Genomic DNA, 22,824 nt, shown 5'->3' on the forward strand with positions numbered 1-22,824 from the left:
AACTTAATCTGCCCTCAACTTCGCCACTTCTGTTTTGTTTCCTGTTTGATTGATTTATTTATTTTTCTTTCTCTTTCTTTTAGTTCACTTTATTAATGTGTATTTTCATGTAATGTACAGTGTCCTTGAGTGACCTGAAAGGCACTTCAAATTAAATGTATTATTATTATTATTACATCTTAACCACGAAAATAATATTCAAAGCTGCCAAGTCGGTTTGTGCTGTGGTTTAAAGAATTGTAACAATAGGGCTGAAACACTAATTCCAGTCTCTTGTGGGTCACTACTTCGTCACATTATTCTGAAAACAGCTTGATCAAAAGAATGCCCCTACTGTAAATGTCCCAAATGGAGATGTGAGAAAGAGGAAGGCTGAAGGATTAGAATATCTGTGGAGAGCAAACGGGTAGTGCTATTAGATTTTTGGAGTCAGCAGCAATGGGTATCCTTTTAAATACTCTGAGCTTTGAAGTGAAAAGAGCCCATAGGCCCTGGTGAGCTGCTGGCCTCATACTTGGCAGCAGGAGAACATAACTTTAGCTTTACAGGATGTGGTGGATTCAAGCAGAACCTTACCAACAGAGGCCAATAAAAATAGCTTATTTGTGGCATTGATCAAAGATGATTGATTATTCAGTATGAATGCATTTGCTCTATGTGTGATTGTTTGCTACACGTTTGTAGTTGGTGGGGCTGTGGTACTTAGTTGTGTTGTAGTTGAGTTGAGTTGTGTGCTACTTGTCTTCAGTCATTTGGAAGTGTTGATATGGTGTCATATATTCAGTGGTTCATGATTTTATCTATTTGTCTTGGGTAATCTGTTGGTGTTCTATTTTCAGAACATATACCTAGTATTACACATACATTGATTGTAAAATTTGACAAATATTTATTTTTCTATATTTGCATGGGATTTATAAAATCCCTGACAAAGCAAAGTTAAAATGAAAAAAAAAACCTGTCTCAGTGGTAGAGCTGGTTGTCTTTTAATTAGGGGTTTGATCCCCAGCTACAGCCACATCCTTTGGAAAGGATGCTTAACCCAAGTTGCTCCTGCTGCTTTGTGAATTTGCAAGTATTTAATACTGATGGACACTTTTAGCAGCCTCTGTCATCAGTATGTGAAAGTGGTGTGAATGGGTGACTTGAGTGTTTTGAGCAGTCAGAAGACTATATAAGCTCAAGTTAGGAGTGTTGCTGATTTAATTAGCCTGAGATTTTTGAGTATGGAAAATGTATGTTTCATGCAGTTTAATCAACAGACCATTGAATATACTTTTGTAAGTGTGCTATTATGATTTAAGTTAGGAACTGCAAATCAAATTTTGATGCAGAGCAAACAGGCTTGCCATTTGCCTGTTAAGCTGAGGGGTGAGGAGCAAAACAGCTGTTTCTAGGTGCCTTGAACTATCTATATCTTTTCTGGTCAAAAGAAAAACAATCCATTATGGACCAGAATCTAAACTTAGAAGGACATACAGTACGGGCTTCTGTGTTGTTGTCAGAGAAGCCAGCACTTCAACATAGCCTGTTTCCTTAATGTCTAATGAGTAAGGTCATTTTATGATTTAATTCAGTAAATGCTTTACACATTGGACCTTTGTAATTGGTTTGAAGGTTTGATAAAATAATTGCATCTTTGCAATATGCAACGTTAGAATAGCTTTAGTTGGATTTTTCCCCCCCTGCTTGACTAAATATCGAATGAATTGAATGCTTCTGTCCATGTAAAATGAGTGAGTTAGACAGTGTGTCTTAAATTATAAACTTCAAGGAGTGAACCATATTTATGATGTTTCTCACTCAGCTATAAATTGTAAATGTATTACTGTGAGTTTATGTGTTCACACAAGGATTGTGGGACACAGCTAATCATCTTCTAGGGACAATCTGGATGTGTGTGGGAGGCAGACCCATCCCTGCAGTCTTACATAAGAACAGTTATAATGCAATCTCATTCAGCTGCTTTTGATGTGCTTCCTCTCCTTCTGCACATAACCCACTTAGGGAAACGTTACCGCTGCACAGAAATGGCATGCTCAACTACATAGCCTCTCTTCCACACCACACACTATCCACTAGTCACAAGCACACACACACACACACACACACACACACACACACCCACACACACACACACACACACTACCAGTGTTGTCATAGCCAACTCAATTCGTCAAGAGAAGCCATCTGAAAGTGTAATTCTGCTGAGCACAGAACATTTAAGTGCCATCCATGGACAAATTACTGTGCTTATTGCACTTGAAGGTTTGTTGGTGATGATTTGCCAAAGTCAGATTGGTGTGACAATATTCACAATATCATACTGAAGTGTAACTGAGCTCTTAAGAGTGTTCTCGTCTATTGTGTTTATCATAACAAAGAAACGGATGAACGTGTTAAATCATCTAAAATCTTTAGTCAGACATTTTGGGGTCTTCCTTAAGTAATGCTGATAAATTCTCAATTAAAATAAAACAAATAAGGTACTGATTCTTAAATGTGCTCTGCTCTTTGTTCATGTGACAATTTCAGTTACTTAGAGCAATGTCACACAGAAAAACTAAAAATTGAGTCATCATACGGAAAATTGAACTTTTTAATACAGCAGGAGACTGGGAGGAGACATGCGGTAAGGGCTGATGCTGTAAGGGTGAAATAAGGCTAACGTGAAAATACTGCTTTTGAATATCATGCACAAACTGCCTCAATTCAGCAATGCATCGAACAAAGGGACAAACTGAAATGATCCTTTCTGAAAACTAATGTGCCTTTCATTTATTCCCCTTTTTTCTCAGAAAGCTACCTTGGTGGAAGGAGAGGCAGATGGAAAAGAACTGAAAGAAGATTGCAGCACAACTGAGAATCACAAGTCCCTCTCCATCACCATGGAAACCACTGAACAATCAGAGCAAGCAATGGATTGTGAAGTGGAGGTCGCTGTGGCTGATTCACCTGAGCAGGGGAAGGATTTTAGTACAAATGATTACCAAGTTTGTTTAGAGACAGACTCCTCAAACTCCCCAGGTGAAAAGGCAATGCTTGACATGTTATTGAGTGACCCTTCAAGTGAAACAAGTAAGATGGATAAGCCTGACTCCTACGAGACAAGTGTTTGCAATGAAATGCTTAATCAAGATCAAAAGGAAGCTCTGATATTAGAACTAGGGCATGAGGAGCTCAACAGAAATGAGTCAATCGCCTCATCTGTGTCCGACACACTCTCCAGTGCTGACAGCGTATATGAGATTGAGGCACATCGTAAGAGAAAGGACACACCAGAACAAGATCCTGAACAAGAACAAGACCAGGAGCCAGGGCCGTATCCTGTACCAGAGAAGTATCCTGAACCAGAGCAATATGATGACCTTGAACAACACCCTGAACCAGAGCAATATGATGACCTGGAACAACACACTAAACCACAGCAATATGATGAGCTAGGGCAAAACCTTGAACCAGAGCAATATCCTGAGCCAGAGGAAGACCTTGAATTAGGGCTCTACTCTGAGCCTGAAAAAGACCTTGAACCTGACCATTACCATGTGCCAGACCAATACCCTGATCTGGAGTTATACCCTGGGCCTGACCCTGATGATAATGAGCTTAATCCAGAAGATGATAACTATCAAAATCTGGCAATAGACCCAGAAGACGACCCTGGGGCCAATGACATCCAATTTGAACCAACCATTACAGAGGAATCAATATTAGAGCAGTGCATTAGAGAAGAGGCAATGTCTGACGTGTCCAATGAGTCCTGCCATGCCCTTGATCCTGAAGAAACAGATGAATGTCTAAGAGTTGAAATTGCAGCATCTTTCTCAGATGGTGAGGCTGATGACAAATGGAGAACAATATTCTCCTCTTCTATAAACAAAGAGGATGATGACTCATATTTAGATTCTCTGGAGCTTAGTGCTCAGGAGCTATTTGTCCAGAAAGTGGAGGTGACAGACTTCGAAGAGCAAGACAATGCAAACTTTGATGAGGTCAGCTTTGCGGTTCCTCAAGTAGAAGAAGTTCTCGAACAACCTGAGGATGTGATTTCCTTTCCGACCCCTGCACAAGAGGTTAAATATAACCCTTTAGGCATTCAAAGTTTGTCCAAAATCTCTGAAGATGATAGTGAAAATGGCAAAGATACAAATCAGAACCCCATCAACCACCAACAGCACATAAATTCAGATCTAGATAAGAAGCTACCTAAAGATTTCTGTGTGATACAGGAGACCAAGAGCGAGAATGTTAGCACAGAACATGTGGATTTCCAGCTTGCCCGTAAACAGTGGAGGGAAATGGAGGAGCAAACCAGAAACAAGATTGTCTTACCTACAACCAAACAGTCAAGCTTTCATGGCAGCCATAGCTTCATGTACACACCTGTCCGCAACATTGAAAGAACACAGAAGAAAGCACATGATCTGGAAAGCTTAAATCTTTTGGGGGATTATCCTCACACTCAATTTAGCCCGTGCTCAGAGGACTCTGGTCTAGATGATTCAAGTTACAGGTCCCCTTACGATGATCCAGAAACACCAGTTGAAAGGGAGATTCGCATATCAATGGAGAGGGAGGAACACTACAGGAGAGAGAGGGGATTTTCCAGGATGGGGAAATCAACTGATTGCACTCCTTCACGTGGTATCCCCAGATCCATGAGCACTCCACTCACACCATCATTCATTATAACTTCCTCACCAACTAAGGAACCACTCAAACATGATGTGTCAGCAAACAATGTAATAATTCTGGACCCCAGCAATGATTTAAGTACTAGCGCCAAAGACAGCATGGCAGTTTGGACTGACGAATGGCGCTCTGAGGACAACAGCTCCAATGTCATCATACTGGAGACATCCAACCTGATTATTCGCAGTGCCTCAGACTTCTCCCTTAACAAAGCCTGTGAACAGCCCCAGGAAAAAATGTTCCAAAACAATCCTTTTTTCAAGTTGCGATCAAGAAGCACCTTATCACTGGTGGATGAAGAGATTAAGATGGTCAAGGAGAGGGAAGAAGAGCTCAGGAAGGAGAGGGCTAGTCTGTATGGCAAAGACAAGTGCAATGCAGAACGGGTGCTGTCAGATCAAAAGGACACTTTGACGTTTGAAAGTTCAGGTAAGTTAGGATTTCACACATTATACATTCACTTTTTCTACTTTTTTCCTATATGTGTGCAAACTAATACTTCATTGTTTGTATGCATCTTTTGTATGCATCTTTTGGATAGTTGATGTGCCATTGAAGTGCAAGTCTTCTCCATCATCGCCAATGAGAACGGCCTACAGGATGGATCGTTCAGCTTTATCCTGTGATCACAGGGTAAGCTCTGGCTCATTTTTCCTTTTAAAAAGAACCTCTAGTTGACAGAGACAGTAGTTGATAGAAATAATTGAATGTTGTGTGTTTTGTACAGCACCAACAAATTCCTAATATTTGAAGACACCTTCAAATATTATTCCGTAGTATTTATCAAATACTTTATTGTTTGTATGCATCTTTTAGATATTTCCAGAATTAACTATTATAAAAGAAGGAAATGTGGCAAAACGAGGCTTGCTACTTGGAAAACCAATATCGGCGTAAAACTAATTTGCTTATTCCACCTTCAGTCTTACAAACAGAGAAAGGAGATGGAAGGAAAGGAGGTGAAGTTAGAGGAGGAGGTGGAAGAAGTACTTTGAAAGAAGGTAAACTACCAGCTTTTTTGCTTAGTTTCCAGAGGTCTACACTGGAGGAAGACGCAAGAGTGCCATGGCTTTGCGCTGGGAGGCGGGCGAGTTTACCAAAAACAACTGAAGAGGAACTCAACAGTTTGCCATGTAATGTAAAGGCATTTATTTGCAGTGTTATACTCATTCAATTTAGATGCAGCATTTTAATTGTTTGTTTCATGTTGTGAAATAGCCTAAACTCTTTGCTTCTGTGATGCTTTGGGCAATACTAGCAAGATATTGAGAATGTGTCTGGAAACATTGGTTTGGATAAAGTCAGAACAAAAAACTATAAAAATAGAATAAATAATTAAATCCACAATAAAATGAACAAAAGTAATTCTTGTTTATTGTCAAATGATGTGCTGTATTTAAACACATACAAGGCTCTGACTAGTCCTAATCACTTCTGAATAATCACTCACAGCAGGAAGGCTGTTGGTTTCAGCTCCTACTAAAATTTAGCTTGTTTGGGTAATGTCCTTTTTTTCAGAGATTTACAAAGTCAGTGCAAAAAAAGTTGATTTAGACAGCATTAATATTAACAATACCACAATTTTAATCCAGGACAAGGGGCAACTGTATTAAAAGTGTGAGACATCAGTGCTTATATCAAAAAATGTCTCTCTACCAAGCCAAATGAATGGTTTTTGTCATGCAATTTCATCCTGCAAGTCCTTTTTGATTTCCCCTACTGAAGAGCGGACTCCAGAAGCACAGAATCACAAAAAAACTTTTCAATGAAAGTAGTGAAGTATAAGGCCTTATCTTAACATTGTCATACGGTTCTCAAATGTCATACGTCAACTGAAAAGTTAAAGGTTGCTGAAGTTCAGTAAGACAAGAATTGATCATCAAATGCAGGTTAATCTGTAATTGTTGCATCTGTCTAATTCTAATGGTCTGTTTCCTATTCAATAGTCTATGGGGGTTTAAAGGTCATCTGTAAAGTTATGGTTCGATATTACAAAGATGACTTACAAGAATTATTTACTAGCTGGAATGTTCGGTATGTCATTGTAAATCAGATTATTTGTTTTCAACATATGCTGAGAATTAAAGAGCACTGAAATGCACAGATGGACCAACTTTCTATTTTACTAAAACAGCTTTCGTGACAAACAAATCAATATTTTTTGATATGGGCATCTTATATATGTCCTAAACACTGTGGAAACAAAATCAAATCTGCTAACTTGGCATGCTAGTTTGGTCTGCTATAATCTATTGTAAACTGTTTCTGCTCGGATCTTATTACACTGCATACCTCGCTCTTTATGTCTCAATTCATAGGACTATCCCTTTGCTGCCTCCTTTTGAGTGGTGGTGTTCTAATTCATTGGTGCAATTTCTCAGCAGCCCAAGAGTGCATGTGCAACTTTTAACAAGAGTCAGAATAATGTGACCAATCAATAACTTTAGACACAGAACATTTTTTATCTACATTTGTATTGCATATTATACAATTTACTCACCACACAATATTTACCTTACTGTTTTAAAATGTTTATGTCTTTCAAATGTTTTTTTTTAATTCTTACTCAGTAAAGGTCTTTCACTCTACTTGGGGGGAGTTCATGGGTGGCACACTCGGGCCTCCTTAGCCATCTCTTATTGTGATTCAGAGAGGAAACGTTGTAGTAGTAATATACCATACAACATAAGCTTCGACTTATGTACTTTATTTCGATGGGAGGATTTTGGTTTTGAAATATTTTGTGTCATGCTATGAAGAGATTTCTGCAGTATTATGAGCAAAAAGAATGATATAAGCAACCAATAACTTTTTGACACATATATGACATGTGATTGCGGTATTTTTAAAAAAAGAACATGTTCTGTATGTTGTGAGACAGTTACCTAGAAGTATTTGCAATACTGAATATATGCTGAGATGCCTCATTGTTAGATACATGTACTGTATTGTTGAGTCAACTCTTTGCTAAACTTTTCTTGACGTAATAAATGTAAATCAAATTTTAAAACATATTTTGATGTTATTGTATGTCCTGATAAATGAAACATTGCTCAATGTATATTTAATGTATTTTCATACAATGCTTTGTCGCTTTAAACTATATTCCAGGTCGAGCTGGATGAAAGAAGTCTGCAAAATAAAATAAATGTTTTATATCTATAACTTTACTTGCAAAATATAGACCACACAGACATCTCAAACAGTAAATGCCAGATTTGAACAAGAATAAGTATAAAACAACATTTTTGTTTCAAATGTTGTCTATCCCTAATACTTCAATTTGAAGAACTACTTGAGTTGTCTGCTCTAACTCCACTTATGACCTATAAGAGACAATCCAGAAACCTACTGGTACTAGTGAACAGTGTCAAACTGCTCAAAATCAAACTGCAATAATCTAATATCAGTGCTATGGAAATCCCAAAAATTGAAATAATGTTGACAAATTAGAGTATTTTTTATACAAAAACACCATAAAGTCAGGAATATGATTGTTTACATCTACAGATTGTGAACAAGGAATTAATATTAAGCAACTCGCAACTCTGAAAAGCAGCTTGTGCTGTAAGAGCTTGATACTTTCTTAAGTCACAGTCAGCTGACTTTAAATAGCCTTCTTAAGCGTCTCATGTTTGTATGCTTTATCGTTAATGTTTTGCTTACAAATCTCAAGGATTGCTTGCTAATGTTCAGACATTCAGTCAAAATCCCATGTCATGTCTTTTGGGAACTAAATGGGCTTTTTACTTTGTATTTCTAATGCAAGTATTGAAGATAAGTGTGCGCAACAATAAACTATGTATATGAAGAATGTGTCCTAGCTGTGTTTCTTCCTGTAAATTAATGTAAATGCTTATGTTTCAAAGATGACTTTGGATAAAGGGGAAAAAGAAAAGTGTGAAATTAATCAAAATTGAAATTGCCAATCCTCTGGAAAGAATTTTTCCTGGTAATTTTGGGAGAGAAAGACAATGAAAATGTACTTTTTCATGGATCCAATCATACATAATATCCTGGATGAAAGGTCAATGGAATTGAGGATATAGAGGATTGGGTCGGTAACCTGAGAGACACTAACTTAAATCCAAACCAAAGTATAGAAATTGATCAGTTTGCTGGAGTCATGTCACTTCCCAATTACTGCCAAGGTGCCCTTAAGCACAAAAAAAGTTTAGGAGCATAACATCCCCAAACTGTGGCATCTCTCTAATGCATGTCCATAGGTTCTGTTTCTGCATGTGTATTTTGGGTTTATTTGCGCGAGTGACATCTCTCTCAATAACAGTGTAATCCTGAATTTGATAAAGTTAAAGAATTTTAAATTTAAATGGTTTTCCAGGATTATTAGGAAATAGTTATTATTTCCACTGGGTCTTGTTCACGAGTGGGGGGAAGATGGAGCGTGAGATCGACAGACGGATCGGTGCGGCGTCTGCAGTCATGCGGTCGCTGTATCGGTCCGTCGCGGTGAAGAAGGAGCTAAGCCGAAAGGCGAAGCTCTCGATTTACCGGTCAATCTTCGTTCCTACCCTCACCTATGGTCATGAGCTTTGGGTCATGACCGAAAGAACGAGATTTCTCGGATACAAGCGGCCGAAATGGGCTTTGTCCGTAGGGTGGCTGGGCGCACCCTTTGAGATAGGGTGAGGAGCTCGGTCACCAGGGAGGAGCTTGGAGTAGAGCCGTTACTCCTCCACATCGAGAGGAGTCAGTTGAGGTGGTTCGGGCATCTGGTCCGGATGCCTCCTGGACGCCTCCCTAGGGAGGTATTCCGGGCATGTCCCTCCGGGAGGAGGCCTCGGGGTAGACCCAGGACACGCTGGAGAGACTATGTCTCTCGGCTGGCTTGGGAACGCCTTGGGGTCCCACCGGAAGAGCTGGAGGAGGTGTCTGGGGTGAGGGAAGTCTGGGTGTCTCTGCTTAGACTGCTGCCCCCGCGACCCGGCCCCAGATAAGCGGTAGAAAATGGATGGATGGATGGAAGTTATTATTATGTTTCAAAGGCAAAGTTGGTAATTTCCAAAAACTTGACAAGACTGATTGTGAAAGTAGCATTACCCCCGTGCTCTGTCTTCACCCCTTCCCTTCTGTGCTCCCTCAACAGCTGTGCCTCTCACTTACATGCACTAGCGCCATTAGTCCAGAAGTAGATTTCAGTTCATGCTTTGAGTATGGGCTTGTGCATGATTGGGGTAGAGAACATCGGTTACAAGGTGTAACCATGGTTCTCAGAGTAAAGAGACTATCTCTCCACAACATATTCCATATGTATGGGGCTGACCACGGGGTCAGGTGACGTTGTGGACAACTAGCTTTAAGACAATCCACCTGTGAGGTGGCTAATGACAGTATAAGAGCATCTGTGCACCACATTGTCACTGATCAAAATTTTGATGGAACATATCCCCGTGTGGCCTCAAGCTATAGAGTCCCTTCACTCAGAGAACCATGGTTACACCCTGTGACCTACGTTCTCAATCAAATTGAGACTATCTCTCCACTACATAGTCCATATGTATGGGGCTCAGTAAGACACACCGCGAGGGGATAGAGCAGCACCCACCCATAACATGAACTGTGTGTCCCTCGGATGAGACGTTGCCGCCACAAGTGCTCCTACCATGGACACTACCTGCAGGAAGGGACAGAGCCGTCTGTACTTCCTGAGAAGGCTGGGGTCCTTCAACATCTGCAAAAAGCTGCTGCAGATGTTCTACCAGTCTGTGGTGTCCAGCGTCCTCTTCTACGCCGTGGTGTGCTGGGGAGGAAGCTGCAAGAAGAGGGACGCAGCACGCCTGGACAGACTGGTGAGGAGGGCCGGCTCTGTGGTGGGCACAGAGCTGGACTCACTGGTGACAGTGGTAGAGAGGAGGTCTCTGGACAAAATGCTCTCCATCATGGACAACACACACCACCCTCTGCACAGCACCTTCACCGGGCAGAGGAGCATGTTCAGCGAAAGACTGCTGTCACAGTCGTGCTCCACGAACAGACTCAAGAACTCTTTTGTCCCCCTGGCCATAAGACTGTATAACACTTCACTGTCACGGCAGGGAAGAAGCGCACGGTGATCCCTGGACTCTTTTTTCACTTTTTTCTCATTCCTCATCTGCACTGCTGATCTCAGAGTCAGCCCCCAATTTGGATACTGTAATGCATATTGATAGTCACTTTACTGAGCACTGGTCACTTTAAAGATAATCACCCTAATCATGTCTGGTTTCATCCTACTGTTGTGTTATGCTACATCTGTAATGGCTGACATGATCACCCTAATTAGGTCAAGTTTCACTCTATTGTCTTCAACTCTTAATGCTAATCTGCTCCTCAATAGTTGGGTACTCAATGATAATCACCCTAAGCACTCCTGGTTTCAGGTTATTGTCTAGGACACTTAATGCAAATCACTGCTCCTTTAAGTTGGTGAGCCATTTTACATTCCTGCATTGACTGCTTAACGACTGTACTCACACCTCTGGCACTACCTCAAACACCTCTGTACATGCACATGTAACTAGTTTCTAGAAGGTCAGCACTTTGTTTCTAAGGCTCCTTAACTGTTTACAGGTCTCTTTTAACCAGCACATGTTTTTCTCTCCTCACAGGTTATGTACATTATGCTATATAAGTTTTAAGTCTAATTGCTAATGCTAACTGCACAGGTTCAACACATAATTATGTTTATTCTTAGTCACATAGGGGCTGCTAAATCTTGTTTGGGGGATTATTGCATACAGAGGGGGGGGGGGGGGGGGGGGACAGCGGGTGTGTATTGTAACTAATGTCTTGTGTCCTGCCTGTCTGTATACTGCTACTGGATGCCTTGAATTTCCCTCGGGATCAATAAAGTATCTATCTATCTATCTATCTATCTATCTATCTATCTATCTATCTATCTATCTATCTATCTATCTATCCAAATGCTTGTAGTCACATTAATCTGGTAGAACTGAGCAAATGTAGACGGGCCAGACATGTATGGGGGCGCAGGAACCAAGCAACAGCCATGCAGATCTCACTCAGAGATGCACCATGTTTTAAGTGCCTCTCTGTTTGAAGCTCCAGCTTAAAACAGACCAATAACTCATCTGTCCTCCGGTTCGTCTTGGTCCTGTGCACATACTTCTTTAGTGCCCTTACTTGACATACCAGTGAGTGTCTTCGCTCCTCGTTCTCTCCTTGCATGGAGTGCCCTTGTGGATAGCATGCAAGGTCCTTTCAGGGACCATGCTCAGAGCCTCAGTCCCTGGGGAAAGGGATGGAACAGCGTCCCGTTTTCCTACTACAGCAACTCCTGCCGCTCTGGAAGTTCCCATGGCATCCCATCCTCCAGTGGAGGAATGTCCGCAAACAATGTCATGTGAGGCCAATATGGGGCCAGGAGAACCAGCCTCATCTCCTCTCACTTTCTGCAGGAGCAGCGCACCTGCCACGGCGAGCATTGACGGTAGTTCTCAGATCTCCAGAGTCCCAACTGGGCTCCTGTATCGGGGCAGGGGGCCTGCTGGGACTCCAGTCCAGTCCCCCAAAGAGACAGCCGCTCGTAGCACCCGGCCAGATAGCTGCAACCACCTGATGGTGTGGCCTCCAACCTCTGGGGTCCACACCCCCTCTAGACAGCCGATCTGCTCCCAGATTGGTCAACCCTGGCAAATGAACCGTTCTCAGGGACCGTAACCTTGGGTAAGCCCAAAGCCACAGCCAGTTTGCCAGTTTGCACAGGTGCAGGGAACCCAGGCTGCCCTGCTTGTTGACGTAAGCTGCTGCAGTCACACTGTCTGTTCTAAGCAGTATGTGCTGATCTCGAAGCTGTGTGAGAAAATGGTGAAGGGTAAGGTGGATCGCCCTCAGCTCTAAAATGTTGATGTGCTGAGCTGTGCTGGGACCATGCCAATGACCACTGACACCATTTCCCCTGAGCCCTGCCCCCCAACCTGTCAGAGAAGCATTTCCAGAAGCAGGCGATGTGTCACTGGGCCCAGTAAGCTGCCAATATTCGCCTTGCTCTCCCACCAACGGAGGGCCAACCACAGCCATCTGGTGATGAGCATGGGGTGTTGCAGTCGGCTTCCTGGGCTCAACCCTAGACCCAGGAGACACCGCTGCACTGGGCGCATATGCAAAAGAGCCAATGGCACAGCCTGGACAGATAATGTAATAAGCGCCAGGAGGCAGAGACACAGTCCCCATGTGAGCTTTCTCCCAGTCTCAAAAGTGAGATGCATCTCCTGAGGGCCACCTGTGTCTCCTGCTGTGCAGTCTGCGAATCCACCATCGGGCCCAGAAACTACGTCTTTTGTCATGGCACCAGCCTGCTTTTGTATCAGTTGAGATGCAGATCTAGATGTAGTAAGTGATCCAGGAACAAGTGGAGTGGTGTGTTCTTCCACTCCCTGCCATGGTATGGCACTGTGCCAGGGTTGGCGCGCAATAATGAAGGGGTGGTGCCATACACACGATTAAATGACAGTGTGCTTGATACCTGTCCCTCTCTCTTTCTGACTCCCTTCCAAGGTGGATCACTACTGTTTCGTGGCAGCACCCATTTGTTGGCATGGTAAGCCGTTTGGGTGTCTACAAGCCGCTATTTTCGCACATTGCTCCAGCTTGGCATGGCTGTCTGCTGGTGCCATGGGAGACATTTTGTTGGGAGTTTGTTTGGGCGAGTGGTGCGTGCTCTCGGTAAGTCGCCACGGTCCGTTTTCCGTCATGTCTGTGACACTGTTCCCAGCTGATTGTCTTACTTTTATGCTGCAGTGTCTTTGCGCTGCGGCCGTTTAGGCACTTTCTTCCTCCGCTGTTTCAGAGGCTGTGCCTGCATCCTCAACTGATCTGGTATGTACAGTATATATTAGCAGACAAATCTAGACTAGTAGTATTATAATTAATACAATTACTCAATTTCTGTATTTGTCTTGTTAGAGACTTGGGTCGTCAGTTGGCTTCAGCCATCAGCCACATCACTGCTGTTTTGGCTACCTCATGATAATTTGGCTCTTTCAAAAAACATAATTGGCCGTGTGATGTCTTTGAACCTGTTCGGCTTTAGATGGACCCATTACCTGTCTGTTGGGGACGGCCTCAAAATCAAAGGGACACTAAAGACGTTATTTAAAGACTGATTGCAGGCTCTCGCTGCCAAGACCAAATGAGCTTGGACCCTTTTTAGCATAATTTTCTTATGTTCTTAATATTGGTGCACCCCACAACCCTGACAGTTATGGCCGCGAAATCACGCGAGGTAGCGATACGGTCAGAAATCTCACAAGATTGTTTACTCCGCGATTGAGGATGTGCTAACTGGTTAGGGCTATCACACTGACACAACACCTCCGCCTCCCCACGGCTTGGACGGACAGTTTATTCCTATGGCGCGTAAGCCCCTTGTCAGAGCAATACGTCAGGAACGTCTGCTGGATTACTCACAGCTGAGAGCCCAACCGCCTCTCCTGTGATAGCCGGATAGGCTGTACCTATGACAGAACCATAGTCCCTTGACAGAACCAAACGCCAGGCATGGACTGTGAGAAACCGTCGATAACAGTGGACAAAAAGATATGTTGACTAAACAGCAACCCGAGTGCAAACTCTCTCTTACACTTGGTAAGTGGCAAAGACTGTCTCCTCATAACACACACAGTTTCAGTTTTGTTTTCTGCTTTGTAATTCACATAAACACCAACCTGCTCTCGTGGAATCAAAATGATCAGTCACAGTGTGGTGCACAGGTACTCTTATACTGTCGTTAGCCAGCTCACAGGTGGATTGTCTTAAAGCTAATTGTCCAAAATGTTACCTGATATCGTGGTCAGCCCCATACATAAAGAAAATGTAGTGGAGATATAGTCTCGATACGATAGAGAACGAGCAAGGAGACAGGGAGGCATAACTGATTCATAAAAATCAAAGACATTGGTTAAAGATTTTCAATAATTACAACTGCTATAGATGACGGATTTTCTTTGTTCGCTTTTCACAGCACATGAGCTATTAATTTATGTCAGGACCTAAAGAAGATTTAAGGAAATATATAAAAAATTGTAAATGGAGAAAATTACCAACCCTGCCTTTAATTGTATTTCTCAATCACAGTGCAGCTGTGTCAGACGTCAGATTCATTATTAAGGATTGATTGAAAAAAATAAACCAAAATGTCAGTAATTGAACTCATTCAAAAAATGCACAACAACACATCTAAACAGTGTATACTATATACACAACAATTAACAAAAAAAATCACAGCTAGTTGTGATAATTATGTATTTTCAATACATTCAATCCAGTTTTTCCGGTTGCAACACCACCAACCTCTTCTTGATGATTTCAATAAATAATTTACACAACGATGTATTGAGAATTTTAAAAAAACAGATTTTTTGTTAAAATAACACTTTTTTAGCAACATACAGTGCTACATAGCTTTAAACTTTAAATAGAAATATTTTCTTCCTCCTCTTAAATGACAATGGAGTTCATATTAGGTGACTAAAACAGTAGTACAGAACACTGACATTTCCAGGCTATTAAGCATTCACGAACACCCACATACACCCACCTCCAATACAAAAACCCACACACACACACACACACACATACCCTCACACACACACACACACACACACACACACACACACACACACACACACACACACAATAATCATTTTTGGCTTTAGTCATAACGTGTTGGAACAGAACTATTGATTTTGCCCCTGCAGGCGGAAGCAGCACTCATCACTGATTGAAACAAACAAGTAATACAATGGTGCACAAGGCATGAAAACAATATTCCAGAGCAAAGAATGGGAAATTCAAATTAATGAAATGAAAGGGCATTCAAAAACAGATTTCACAAAGTTAATTAGTTGAAAGAAAGTGAAAGTTTAGCCAAGGGACTTGAGCGGTTCATCACTAATAATAACACCAAAGCAAGCTTGAGTGTTTTTACATGGTTCCTTTAAAAATGTTGAAGCTTGTATAATGAGTCCTAACTGGTTGTGAAACAGACTCAAATTAATGCAGATGCTTTTATTTCACCTACCAAACCAAATGAGACCATCAGTGCTTTCGTCAATGTTTTTCTAAGAAAAAGATTCACAGTGGAGGATACATTTTATTGAGTATTACACATACGGTATGTTTGGTACAGGATTACCACATGACATTGCTGTTTTGTCCAAAGTAGTTTCAAATGTAAACAAAAAAATAAAAGATCATGAATGTGTGTCTAGTTACACTTATTGATTGAACTGTTCTGTGTATTTTCATTAGTCAAAATGCAATTCTTTTTTTGCACCTGCATGTTCAAACACAGACTGACCTGTAATATCTGTCCTGAGAAGTGAAGAAGTAGCAGTAGGTTTTGGAATCAAAATCCACTGCAGCTTCCTGTGCTCTATTCAGGTGGACGCCACTGGCAGGCTGACCAGCTTACCTGGAAGGCAATAGAAAAATCACAAATGAATAAAATAAATAAATAAAAAAAGTCTTTGAAAAAATAGAGTAACAGATATAGAGAGCTTCTAGTGGTGTGTGTTATTCTGTTTGTCTAATACATGATACTTCTATTTACACAGTACCATTGAGTTACACAAAAACTGTTCTAAGCACATCAGTATGCCACACAGCTGCTCTGTTTAGCATATTTCTTTGTTCATTTTGTCACATATTGTGCAGTTAAGTTTGACATTATCCCACAATCTTGCTGACAGTTCTTGTCTTCCCAAAACACTCAATTGTTTTGTCAATAACAGTACTCAAGTGAAACATAACTTCCCCCATGTCAGTCATATTTTTTTTTGTTTTTAGATTAGAGCTTTTGTAAAAACAGTGTTATGTTTTTATTCTGTTAAATTATCTACAGTTCATGTCGTTTGACTTCACAAGCAGGAGTACCTGTAACTGTCTATTTTACATGATTTGTCACAAATCATAAACCTATAAATGAGCAAAGTAAATGGCCTAAAAAGAATGATTCTGATAAAGGGTGCAAACATCCTGGCTCTTGTGGGTCACTGGGATCAATTGGTAAATTCTCATTCCAAACTGTCATCTATTCAGTAGCTTTTTAACAGATCCTGCTTTTTGTAACATTACAATGAGCATAGTCTTTTTAACTGCTCGTTTGTAAAGCGTCTTTAGATAACACTTGTTATGAATTGGCGCTAAACAAATAAAGATAGATTGGCTCTTACCTGTTGGTAAGAGCCAACAGTTCGTGCTGCACAGCAGAGATATGGACTTGAGTCACATGATTTGGACTTAAGTCCCAGATTTGATAGCTTTGGGCTCAACTTGACAAAAACATAAAAGGTGTCACACTGAACCATGAAATGACTCTTTAACACATTGGAGAAGAAGGTTAGTCCATTTGTTCCAAAAACAGGTCCGGTACACGGTAATCAAAGAACAGGCAGAGGTGTCGAAAAACAGCAGGTAAAAGGCAGGTCAAAAAACAGAAACTGGTCAAGAGATATATCAGGATAAATTCTGAGTTGGAAAGACGGTCACAAGAACAAGACAAACTGGCACAGAGTGAGGGAAACACAGAGACTATATACTGAAAGGGGGGTGGAGTTAACAAGACAAAGGTGAGACACATCAGGTAATTAGCAAAGCAGGAAACACAAAGGGAAGGGCATGCAAAAACAGACCTGAAACGAGACAGGGTAAGTGATCAAAGTAAAACACAAACACAAGACATGAAACTTGAGGGAAACAGAAATAAACGTGACACTTAACCCGGGGATGTGACAAAAGGACTCACAACTTGACTGGGACTTTAACACCAATGACCCATGACTTCACTTGGACTTGAACTTTATGGTCTGGGAAATACTATAGATTTAAAAGTGTGTAGTTATTTTAGGGCCCTGTGATCAGTGGTTGAGACAACACAGATGGGATCATGGAATTTAATTTAAAAAAAAATTAAGTCAACTGTAAAACACTGTCATGTAATTTGTCAAAATGTGGGTCAAACATTCAATATCATGGAGATTCCCATTGGTATGAAGGGACTTCAGGATGACTTCTGTATAAATGTAAAAGACAAGGACAACTGAGCCACAGCCGCCTTAACAATTCTGTCAGTGGATATGAAAATGTATACGCATATAAGTATTGTTTTTAACTTAATTATCAATATCTGCCATTTATAAGTGTCCTGAAATTGTTCAGAGTTGGAAAACTAACTAACTGGATTAAAAAATACTGACACAAATTGCCAACCATAAAGAAGTGAACTGTCATGGTTTGGTTTTGTGTATGTTTTTTTTTCCAGTGTTTTGAGTTCTATTTTATTTACTCTTTAGTGTTGCCTATTGTGTGTTTCTTAGTTCAGTCTTTATTGTTTCCTGTTTTAAGTTGTAGTTCTGGTCTTCAGTGTTGTCTTGTTTCCTGCCCCTGTGTTTCCCTCCTCTCTTGATTACCCTGGTTGTCTCATTAGTCTCACTGTGTCTGATTAACCCCTGTCTGTTTAGTCTCTGTGTTTCTTCCCTCGTGTTATTGGTTCATTGTCTTTTGATCTCATGTACCCTGCTATCGGATTATTTGGATGTTCACTATTCCTTGTTTTTGGATTTATTTATTTTTTTGTTTATTTGTTTATTTTTTGCTTTTTGTTTAAATAAATCTTTTGTTTTCGCCACATGGGTCCTCCTCCCTGTTTTCTGCCTGTAACTGTAACATGAACGTTGTATACATTGCATATTTTTAAAACATGTCTCAAAAACAATATTTAAAAGCATATAAATTCCATATAGATAGCCATGGCATTCATAAAGTGGATATTATCAAAACCAAAGTGATTTGAGCCTCGTGGAAAGGAAGCTTTTCTGGAGCTAATGAGCTTAACAAGCTGTGAGGAGGGAATGTCAGAGTAAGAAGAGGAGCAGCAGGTGGTATGTGAAGATCTCACACTGCCTCACCACATTCAGAGACAAGGCATAACAGAGGAGACAGGATCAGAGCTCAAGTTAACTTAGTGGAACTGACTCACTCAGTACACTCTTTTGTTTTCACGAGCCCTTACTGTACACACAGGAAGTACCTATTGCCTGTCTCATATTCTAAATGCTGACAGTATTAAACTATTAAGATAGTAGTATAAAGGTACAGTTGGTGTTCCAGTAACAGAGGTAAAGTGTTTGCATGTGTTCTTAGAAAAAAGTTCCCAGTCTCAGTTAACACGTATTTTTCACATCCTCATATTCATCACTCACTTGTGTTGTCATACATCACTAATAAAAAAATAAAAATAAAAACAAGATGCAAAAAAGTATGTGAGATGACCTGACCTGATAAAATTTTATAAATAAGCACAATATGAGGTAGTTCTATTTAACCCTTCCCATGATATAAGAAAAGCTATGAATTAATGCTATTTTATGACATCATATTGCAAAAAATTGCCAAACATAATGTGCAAAACGTGAAAATCTCTGAAACATAACTTCACAGAAATCATTCATCAATCACAGAGATCATTCAAAGCTAAAAGTGGATATCAGATATCGATATTCATGCTGCTTCTATTCCTCTCTCCTCCTCCAGTCCAGCCAGACATGCACAGGAAGCCCCATGGACCTCCATACCCTCCTCCACTTCACCATGAAGCAGTTCAGTCACTGCGCAGTTTGATTATTTATGTTGTTCTCTCTCTTGCGTATCCTCTGTACTTAGACAGAATGAAGAAACACTTGGATGGATTCAAAACTCTGTCACTCATAACATGGACCAGTATGTGGTTAACAAAGCTTAGTCATTCACAAACATACACATAAGTGAAGCTTTAGGAACACACTCAAACACAAGAGTGTTATCTACATGTTAGTTCACAGCAGAAGGAGATGAATTACTAATCTTCTGACTAACTTGTCAAAGATAACAGTCTACTGTGTAATCATACACTTCTGACTTTGTCATAAAAAATGTTTTTCAACGCTTTCACAGAATAAGACACTGTGTGGGCAGGGAGAGCCTTATAAGTGAATTTCCCTCAATAGCAGAGCCAGCTCTTCAGGACAAGATTCTGCTGTCACATACAGTACAACTGAAGGAAAAAGGATGACTATGACAAGGTGTACGTCCTCACCAGGGAAGACTGTTGGTTTGAAAGGGGTGTTAAAGAAGCCATCTGTTGGGGTGAAAAATCATACCTTCATCTGAGACACCAACCTACAATGCTGTCTTGAATTCTTTTTCAAAAGTGAAGCCCAGTCCCACTTGCCTTACCATGGATAACATGTATTGTTAAAGTAAATGCATAATAATGTTTTAATGTTGTTTTGGTTTCTGACTTCCTGTTCTGTTCAATCTACTCTGTGTTTGATTAATGTGCCTTGCTTTTGCAACCGGCAAAAATAGAATCCTTGCGTGTCTGCTGTCGAGGGCTCTGGAATGCTGGAGCTGAGATCAAACTCTTTCTTTTTGGGGCCATATTCACAAAGCATCCTAGTACAGCCTTCTGTTTTGGTGCAAAGAGAAACTTTCCTATTCAGGCGATAAATGTAAAAACAAACTGCAACATAAAGCAAAGTAAAGTTTTGATTGTTAGGTGATTTGTCTTGTCTTTTTTTGTTGTTAATCTATCACAGTGTAAGAAGCTTGACATGTTGATTTGTTCCCTTGATCATAATTACTGGTGGGTGCAATGTTGCCTGACTGCTGTCAGAACGATTGGAGCATAGTACCCAGTGTATGTGAAGGCAGGCAAATGACTTTCAAATTGTTCATCATAAGAAAAAATAAGAATTTTAGACCTGAAAAACACACATCTATCTGTTTGAAAAAGAAAATTGATTAAACATTGTTGGAGCTCTGGATAAAATGATATTGGTACTGAAACAACTAAAAGCATTTTAAAAGTGTGCGTGTGTGTGTCAATCTGAACTCTTCTTACTGATCTTTTCTATTCTTGCTTTACTCTTTTCTCATATGGCGGTAATCAGGAAATAATTCATCTTTGGTGCCTTATAGCTATTTTCCAAGTTTGTGTACAGTATCTGTAACACTAAATCAAATCTAAGTGAGTGCAGTTTTTATGACAGAGGCTTGCGTCAGACAAAGGTAGGCATGGATTTATCTCACAGGTTAAATATATCGGAATATACAAGTGAGACAGACAGCAATTTTGAGATACTAGAGTCTGTTAGACTCACAAGCCAGATGGAGGGACAGGAGGACAAGCCTGGAGGGGGTACAAACACACACACAGACACACTCACACAAACACATATTTACCTTGCTCCACCCTTTTCTGTACAATGTGGGATGATGGCCATACCATTAAGGATCATTACCAAGAACAATTGGTGGAGCTACGGACTGAAAGAAAGATAACTACAAATGCATACTGAATCACAATTAAATTGTATCAGCTAGTGAGTAGCACAAACAGTGAAAATTATTGGAATCCCTTGTTTTATAGTGGCATAGCGCTCAACTTAAATCACATACAGCCTTTTTCCGAGAGTTGTAAGTCTGTTCTTGTTTGTAGTGGTCAGCTGACTGTACACACACACAAGTCAGTGTCTACTCGATATTAACTCCCTGATCGCAGATTCAAGCTTCAACTAATTGTTTAGTCCCCAAAACTCTTCCATCAGAACTGCTCAGACATCTACAGTGGTAAATACAGTCTTAGAACATTTGTAATGTTTATATACACAGTCTATGCTGGACCTGGATCCTAAAAGGTTTTCCAACCAACCAGCAAATGTAAACTCTCTGTATAACCAGTGATCACCTTGATTTGTTGAGAAGAGAGGCCAGTAATAATGTGTTCTGTGTTAAACAGGTGAGGGACAGTTTTTCAACACAGACTCTGAAGGATTTTCACACAAAAAAAATGTTGGGTTTTTTTCTTTCTTTTTTTTCAAATGACCAGTCAGCTTGAAATAGACATAACTCAAATATGTGGGGGAAAAAACTCTGACTTTTTTAAAGTTTTGTGTGTCAGCTCAGGGCATCAACTTTGAGGCTGGCCACTGTTGGTAATGAATCTGCCATGTGCAGTAGTCCCATCATTGAGGGTAGCATACTTGAACTGTAAGGATGGTGTATGAGTTGCAGTGTGGGGCAAACCATGAAGTATGGGTCTTTATCTTCAAGGTCAGTTGAATAGGGGGTGTTCTGCATCAGTTCCAAAAGGAATGGTAGCTGCCGTCGAGGCAAACCAAATTGATGGATGCATGTTTTGTCGGTTTACTCTCTACATCATTTTTGAAGGGTGCCAGGAGGCTGCCGGCTCACATGTATGTTAGAACCACAACAGCCCCATCTTCAGACCTGGAGTTCGTGTTGGATAAAAGTTGCCTATTTTAATCCTTTTCCTGAATGTTGTAAATAGAAATCTGACTCCTTTAAATAATTACCTTGAATCTCTCTGCGCATTCTTTTGATGCGATGAGAGGAATGACTAGAGGCATGTCTTTCAGGTTAACACAGTTTATTAACCCAATGAATCAAGGATACAAGTTACAGAGTCTCTGGGTTCAACACTACGTGTCCCTGACGACAGACAGATGCTGGATCAGTTCGCGAAGTCTGAGCCCCGACTATCTTTCCCTGAACCCTTTTATACACTAGACAGAGAACATCTAACCAAATTATGCATTCGAGAATGTGCGGTTTCCTTACTCCAATTGGGGCAGCTATCCAAATTATGCGTCTCCTGATGTTTGGTTTCCCTTCTCTCATTGGTGCATCAAACTCCTGCATCCTTTCTCCAATCTGTAGGGGAAGACACTTCCTACCTGTTTCTTATCATAACCTGATGTATACTGTAGTCTAGTAACTAATTCCTATTAAGGAAAAGACCATTTAAGTGATTAACTATTAAGGTTCACTAAACTAATATAAAAGTGGGTGAGTGATTAACTGTTGAGGTCTTTAAACTAAACCTATGTTTGAATTGGTGAGTGATTGACAGTGAAAGGCCACATCAAAGACATGTTGGGATGTGCAATCACTCCAGCAAGCCCTCTTCACAAAACACCTTTATGTACTGAAAAGTCAGACAATTAGATTAAAACACGCAAACCTAGAGTAAAACATGATAAAATAACTGATATGATATTAACGTAAGCAAATTCATTCATACTGTGGATATCAAACCATTCCTTTGGACTG

At 40.5% G+C, this 22,824-nt stretch overlaps 1 protein-coding gene across 4 annotated transcripts in view; it reads left to right on the top strand.

Moving 5' to 3' along the window:
• Positions 1 to 22,824, top strand: part of palmdb (palmdelphin b) — a 196,376-nt gene that overhangs the window by 32,636 nt on the left and 140,916 nt on the right. For 2 of the 4 annotated variants that reach the window (XM_079360789.1, XM_079360792.1), the window contains 3 exons: positions 2,799 to 5,121; positions 5,234 to 5,325; positions 5,719 to 5,835. In XM_079360789.1, the coding sequence (XP_079216915.1) occupies positions 2,799 to 5,121; positions 5,234 to 5,325; positions 5,719 to 5,802 (2,499 nt within the window). In that variant the 3' untranslated portion in view covers positions 5,803 to 5,835. The other 2 variants (XM_079360790.1, XM_079360791.1) reach the window with 2 other exon arrangements.

The sequence above is a fragment of the Symphodus melops genome, assembly GCF_947650265.1.
Source record: "Symphodus melops genome assembly, chromosome: 14".
NCBI lineage: Eukaryota > Metazoa > Chordata > Actinopteri > Labriformes > Labridae > Symphodus > Symphodus melops.